At 45.5% G+C, this 7580-nt stretch overlaps 1 protein-coding gene across 1 annotated transcript; it reads right to left on the bottom strand.

Annotated features, from left to right (window-relative positions):
• Positions 1 to 6529: 6529 nt before the first annotated feature.
• Positions 6530 to 6943, bottom strand: LOC136536144 (uncharacterized). Its single transcript, XM_066528536.1, has one exon. The coding sequence runs from the start codon at positions 6941 to 6943 to the stop codon at positions 6530 to 6532; it is 414 nt and encodes a 137-aa protein (XP_066384633.1).
• Between the last annotated feature and the right edge of the window lie 637 nt (positions 6944 to 7580).

Genomic DNA, 7580 nt, shown 5'->3' with positions numbered 1-7580 from the left:
TTCTCATGTTGATACTCTCATGCAAGCATTGATCAAACGATGAAGCAAGCCAACCACACTAAGAAAGTGCACTTGATCATAAGTGGTATTCATTTCATATGGGTGAAGAATGGAATTTAAAATGGTATCTATTGGTCTTCACTAAGCTTATAATTGGACTTCACATTGCTATTAGAGTAATGAATTGGAATCTATGTGACTATCCTCTACTCCAACATAGCAAAGGTATCATTGTAATATGCATGATCATTTCATCCCTTACTAGTATGCGGTTAGTGCATATAGTACATGCTTCATAGGATCATGCATAACAAATGAAATGTTTAAATTCATAGCCTACCACTATTGCTTGAATGATTACTTGATCTAGTGGTTAGTATATGAATTTGTTCATGAGCTAGTAAACACAAGTACTTGATTTAATTTGGATTGCCAACAAGTGACAAGTACAACATTGGCAAGATAACCCTTACAAGAGGTGTAAAGAAGCTTGTCATTGGTTTAAACCAGACTTGGAAGCTTAGGCAAATCAATTTAGTTCAAGTCAACCATAGAAGCTCATGATAGTGATAAGAGTACAAGCACAAGACAACAATGCAAATGGATAAGAGAAGCACACAAGTAGGGGGAGCAAGCTCATGAACTTTGATTGATTGCATTTGATATGTGCATATTCATGTGCTTGCTTGCATTGCATAAGTTTTTAAATTCAATATGCATACTTGTGTGGTGTATGCTAGTTGTAGAATTTGTCTGATGAAATGAAAACTAGCATGCATAGGATAATAGCTAGACACTTGGTATGTTCTTCAAGTAATGCTAGTGCCTTGCTTTTAATGTTGATCTCACGAGGTATCTAGTGATTTTATTTCTAAGTGATATCTAGCTAACCATGGTGCTAAGGATGAACTTAAAGGTGCAACTCCAATTGGTATCACACTTCAAAGGTTTACTCTATACACCTTAGCATCATTTGGTAGTAATTACCCCCCACATTTCAAATCTATGCATGTGTGCAAACTTCAAACCAAATACTCTAGCATATATGTAGGGGGAGCTAATACTACCATCTCGGGTTTGTGGTACTTATCCAAAATTATTCTCACATGGTAAAATTGCTTGGACAAGCAACATAAATCCAAAAGAGCTTAATTTCTATATCTTTGTAGAGTTGTCATCAATTACCAAAAAGGGGGAGATTAAAAAGTCCTTGTATGGTTTTGGTAATTGAGTGACAACCTAGGTGGACTAATTGTGTTTATATGAGATACACATGTGCTTAGTCCATAGGTATATATGTGTGAGCAACATATGCCATGAAGGTGAAAATGGCTTGGAGATGTTGCAAAGCCCACATATGTGATGATGAAGGAGCTTATTGCACATGAGACATGACATTGAGTCATATGATCAAGGTGGAGAAGATCAAGATAAGACTTGGCTTGATGGACTGGTTGCAAGCGTGAAGGGCAAGTCGAAGGCTTTGGAGCGATGGACCGCGTGGCGGTGAAGCTTGAGCAAGACTTGGCGCCGATGGACGAAGGCAACGGTGAAAAGCAAGTGAAGTCAAGATCGATGAACCAATATGATCACAAGATGATATGAAGTGGATCATATCATTGTTGATCATGTTGGTGCATGTGTTGCATCGACATTGGAGGAGATGGAATGGAATGCGCAAGGCAAAGGTATAACCTATGGCATTTCATTTCACCGGTCATAGGTGTGTAGAGAAGTTGATGACCGGGTTTAGGATAGATGGCCATACTATCAAGAGGGGCAAACTTGTTTGCATATCAGTCATCTAGTGCCACTCGAGTGATCTAACTTTGCATCATCGCTAGGATCGAGTGGCGTGGCAAGTTAAGTGGCTAATCCTTTGGAAAATGTTTGTGAAAAGCTAACACACATACACATGGTGGTGCACACTTGGTGGTGTTGGCACATTTACACAGGAGATGAAGTTGGAGTTGATGTGGATCAACTCGGTGAAGAAACAGAGATGAGAAAGGTCCCACAGAGTGGACCGGACTCTGGTCATGCAGTGACCGGACGCTGAGGCTTAGTGTCCGGTCAGTGGTAGCAGTCAGCGTGCAGCGTCGGTCAGTCGACCGGACACTGGCTCTGAAAGTGACCGGACGCTGGAGGCAGCGTCTGGTCCTATTGTCGGACGAAGCAGTGTCGCTGGAAAGTGACCAGACGCTGGAGAAGAAGTTAGAGTTGTCGTGAATCAACTTAGAGAAGAGAAAAAAGTTTTTTGGTGTACTCCGAACTATAGGATGGTCCTTTGATTGGAATACTATTTTGATCCATTGTGATTTGGATCAAGTATGCATGTGGGATGTGTAGCCCTCTGAGTAAGCTTTCCAAAATATCCAAGATCATCGAAATCGGAGTTCGGAGCTAAGAGTTATAGCCGTTTTAGCGCTGAAAGGTCTGTGACCGGACGCTGGCGCGAAAAACGACCGAACGCTGGAACCCTACGTCCGGTCAGCACCTGCGAGTCCGGTCACAGCGTCCGGTCAGTGTTTTTAGCATGTCCAGAAGCGACCGGATGCTGGAAGAGTCCGGTCGTAGAAAAACGTCGCTGGAACCTCTCTGTAAGTGACTAGACGCTGGGTTTCAATGTCCGGTCGTTATGACCTGCGCGTCCGGTCAGTGCGCGCTTTGCCCAGTAAAGGGGTAACGGCTATTTTAGCCCTTGGGGCTATAAAAGGAGTGTGTGGCCGGCCTTGGGCTGGTCGTTGAGCACCCTCACGCCTATGTGGCTTGTGTAGGAGTGCTTGGATGCCCTCTAACTCACTTGTGCTTGCAAGAGTGCGAATCGATTGCGAGTGAGTGTGATTCTAGTGCGTTGCATTGTGAGATTGCATCGAGTGGCACTAGGTGATCGAGTTGTAAGCCAGTGGTGCTTATTACTCTTGGAGGTTGCCACCTCCTAGACGGCTTGGTGGTGGTCTCCGTCGAAGCCCGCAAGAAGCTTGTGCGGTGCTCCGGAAAAGAGTTTTGTGAGGGGCATTATGCTCGCCCCACGGGAGCCGCGAAGAGCAACTCTAGTAAAGCGTGTCATTGAGCTACCCTCACTTTCGGGGTAGGTTCCTGCGGTGCCCGATGTGCGGGCTTGGCGGGTGATACCAATTAGCCGCTGAACCTCCAAGTGAGCGGTCGACACAACGGGGACGTAACGTGTTGGCAAGCACGTGAACCTCGGGAGAAAATCACCGTGTCAACCTTGTTCTTCTCGTTGGTTTGCAATCCCCATACACAAGCTTGTGATTACTTTTATATACATTGTGCTTGTGTAGTTGCTCTTGTAATTAGTTAGCTTGTGTAGCTCACTAGTTACCTTCTTGCTTGTGTAGCATAGAAGTATGGGTGTATTTCATGGGGTGCATCATGACGGACAAAACCATTGCCAAGTGGGTTAGTGAATACTATGGACCCAAATTCCCCTTCCCATGTTAGGTAACTAGATTCAATTTCCTTCAAGTAGTATCAATTTGCATTTCCTACAAATGGTATTTCTTACAAATTGGTATCTTTAAGCATCTAGTTACTTTTTATGTCTATGTTTGCATTTGCATGCTTATATCTTTTGTCATGCATACACTAGGTATATCTTATGGTAGGCTTGCTCGGTTTCATTCTTAACCCTTGGAGCAAACCTACATGGTTTAAAATTGTTTAGGAGCATGGCACATAGCTTGTCTTATAATTGTTAATCTAATATGTGCCAAAGTTCAAATTGTAGATAATTTCTCCCAAATATCGCCTTCGAAAATGACTCTCATATTCAAGTGATGTCATCTTTCAAGTGGTATTTTTTATTCTAAAATCAATGTGCATGTTTCCTACAAGTATTCCTTACTTGTGTGCACAAATTTAGGGGGAGGTTACTCTATAAGTTGGATGTTTTGAGACTAACACCTTTTTAAGTTTATCATGTGTGTAGTAGTCTCATTGCAAGGAAAATGGAGTCCCCGGAGTTAAGCATCATACTTCAAATATCCACCAGCTATTGCAAGTGGTAGAAATCAAATTGGTTTCCACATGTGGTATTTCTAAACCGATATCATCATGTTGATTTCATTTTGATATTTATATGCTTTCTCTATGCATTATATAGATTAAATTCCCTTGAGCAATAATTTGCCAATTATGCATATGCTTTGCCTTCTACCATATGTATGCATATATTTAGGGGGAGCTTAGTCTATATAATGTGAGAGTCAAATTTTGTGACCTATTCTACTATACATACAAAGGATCATAAAGTTTGACCCTCCCTTGTGCTACTAATATCTTCCTTTTCGGTGTTTGATTCTAAAAGTGGAGAATTTAGAGGACCAAAAGCAAGCACTAATTTATAGGACCAAAAGCTAGATCATAATAATTTACAAGTGGTAATGGCCTACAAGTGGTGTCTACAAGTGGTAACGGTTCGAGAAAGGAATGATAGTGGATTATGGATTAATCTAGGTAATGGGGAGAATTTGCAGGAAGCAAGGCTAAAATCCATAAAGCCACATGGGGACATTTGCAAGGGCAAGATAAGTTTTTATATAGTATCTTTTAGTCTTACAAGTAGTATCATTTAGCATCATATAACCCTACCCCTTGCATTTCATCCTAGCAAGTAGATAGTTTTTAAATTCCAAATTTTTATTATTTGCTTGCTTTGGTCGTGTTGTCATCAATCACCAAAAAGGGGGAGATTGTAAGGAAATGGACCCTTGGCCCATTTACTCTGGTTTTTGGTATTTGATGACCAACACAACCAAATTAGACTAATGAATTTGCAAGTGATTGTTTTGTTGTTCAAAAGGGTGCAAGACGTGACTTGGACGAAGGCAACATGATGATCCGATGATCAACACCTTAAGCAAGACCTTAGAAGCATAAGAGAAGATCTAAGATATCGAGCAAAGTCCAAGCACGAAGATAGGAACCAAATTGGACGCAAGATCACAAAGAAACGAGCTCACAGAGGTGACCGGACGCTGGACCGGACGTTGGTAGCACAGTGACCAGACGCTCCGATCAAGAGGCTCGGTAGAAGCAGCGACCGGATGCTGAACAGCAAGATCGACCGGACGCAGGACAACAGCATCCAATCAAGTATAGAAAGGTTCCAGAGCGGCGAAATTGTGACCGGACGCGTCCGGTGGCATGTGACCGGACGCTGGCAGCGTCCGATCAGTTGATCGTGGCTCTAACGGTCGAGACAACCGGACGCGTCCGATCAGGACGACCTGAGCATCTGGTCAGTAGCAGAAAAGCGGGATTTCATCCCCAATGGCTACTTTCTCGGTGGGGCTTATAAATACCACCCCCAACCAGCCAAATGAGCAGTGTGGAGCTGAGGAAACATATCAAGGGTGTTGATACACTATTTTAGTGATCCCCACTTGCATAGTGCTTAGTAATTCATTAGGTGATTAGCGTAGGTGCTTTGTGAAGTGCTTAGGTTGATTAGACCACCGCTTATACGCTTGCTCTAGGTTTAGGCCTAGCGTTTAGTGAGGTTTGCATATCTCTTATCACTCGGTGCTTGCGCGCACCATTGTTGTACATCAGAGGGGCTTGTAGTCTTGTGAGATCACACCAACTGCGTTTGTGGTGTGGCCACCATCGTGTACCAGAGGGAACAAGGCCCACGGCGTTTTGGTCGGAAGCTTGATAGTGAAGACGACGGGGAGCATCCAGGACAGGCTTGCCGGAAGGCACGTAGGAGACCCACTTGCGTGTGGGGAAGGCCCGGGGCTATCCACGGAGTTACCCGACTGGGAGCTTGGCCCTTGCGAGGGCTCCAACGAGGACTAGGGGGAAGCTTGCGTGCTTCTCGATACCTCGGTAAAAATACCAGAGTTGTCGATGGGAGTTTGCATATCTCTACCTTGCTCTTTAGCTTCCACATTTACATTGATTGTATTACTCCTTTTGCGGTAGAGATAGCAACACACTAGCAAAACTGTAGTTGCATATTTAGATAGTTTATCGTTTGCATAGGTTTTGCTAAGGTTAGAAAAAGAGGCCATAGTTTAGAGTTAGATTTTTAAGTTGCCTAATTCACCCCCCTTTAGGCGTCATGGTCCCCTACAATCACGATCTAGTGGTAGCCTGAGTAGGCATCCAGGAAGGAGATGATTTGTCACCCTAAGGTGGAGTCGACTATCTGGTCTATGCGTGGCAAAGGAAAATGGTCCTTTGAACATGCCTTATTGAGGCCAGTATAATCAACATACATTCTCCATTTCCCATTCTTCTTTTTCACAAGAATAGGATTAGCTAGCTAGTCGAAGTGGAATACCTCTTTGATGAATTCGGCTGCCAGGAGTTTGGCGGTCTCCTCGCCTATGGCCCTACGCCTCTCGTCGTCAAAACGATGCAGGTGTTGCTTGGTGGGCATTGAGCCTGGGACGATGCGTAGTGCATGCTCGGCGACCTCCCTTGGTATGACCGGCATGTCAGAAGGCTTTGATGCGAAGACATCGTGATTTGGGCGTAGGAAGTCGGCGAGCTCGCTTTCCTATTTGGCCAGGAGCTTGGTCTCGATCCACACCGTCTTGGTCGGGTCAGTGGGGTCGATCTCCACCGCCTTGGTTTCCTCAGTCGGATGGAAGGCACTAGAGGAGGTCGGCCCATTGCAGTCAGGGACTGCTGGAGTCACCGAATTCACGAGCTCGGGGAGCTCGGCGGAGTTGATGATGGCAGTGGCGAGCTCGTAATGCTCACGGTCGCACGTGTAAGCATGCGAGAAGGTACTACCTATGGTGATGATGCCATTCGGCCCCGGCATCTTCAGCTTGAGGTAGGTGTAGTTGGGGATCACCATGAACTTGGCGTAGCATGGCCGCCCCAAGATGGCGTGGTAGGACCCCGGAAAGTCCACTACCTCGAAGGTTAGGACTTTCAAGCGGAAATTGGCGTGGTCACCAAACATGATGGGCAGGTTGATCTACCCGAGTGGGTATGCCTGCGCCCCTGGGATCATGTCATGGAAGAGAGAGCTCACTGGGCAGAGCTCCGGCCAGGGGATGCGCGTGACGTCGAGGGTGTCAACGTAGAGAATGTTAAGGTGCTTCTGGTGGATGATGGGGTCGACGACGAGCGGGTATCGGCCCGGTCGGTCGACGTGAGAAGGATGGTCTCTCCGATCAAAAGTGATCGGGGAATTCGACCAGCTAAGGAAAGAGGGTACGGACAACTCGGTGGTGCATGCCTCTCTATAGCGTACCTTGTGCTAGAGCTTAGAGTGGATAGCGTCAAATCCCCCAAAGATCATGAGGCATTCCTCGGGGTTGGGGAAGCCGTCTTCATCCTTACTCGTTGTGCCTCCTTTCATGGCCGACTCATCTTTGCATTTCCCTTCCTTTGGTTTGGTGGCTTGCCATAGGAAGTGCTTGAGGAGCTCGCAGTCCTTATAGAGGTGTTTGATGGGATAGGCGTGGTTGGTGTATGGACTCTCTATGAGCCTGTCGAAGTGGTCGGGCTGGCCCTGCTGGGACAGCTTGCTCGCACGATCGGCCACGGCAACCAAAGCAGGGTTGGTCGTTTGATGTCGATCCCTCTTGTTCTTC

Source organism: Miscanthus floridulus, chromosome 2 (genome assembly GCF_019320115.1).
Source record: "Miscanthus floridulus cultivar M001 chromosome 2, ASM1932011v1, whole genome shotgun sequence".
Classification (NCBI taxonomy): Eukaryota; Viridiplantae; Streptophyta; class Magnoliopsida; order Poales; family Poaceae; genus Miscanthus; species Miscanthus floridulus.
Note: the sequence above shows the minus strand (reverse complement) of the source record. Positions and strands in the feature narration are given on the sequence as shown.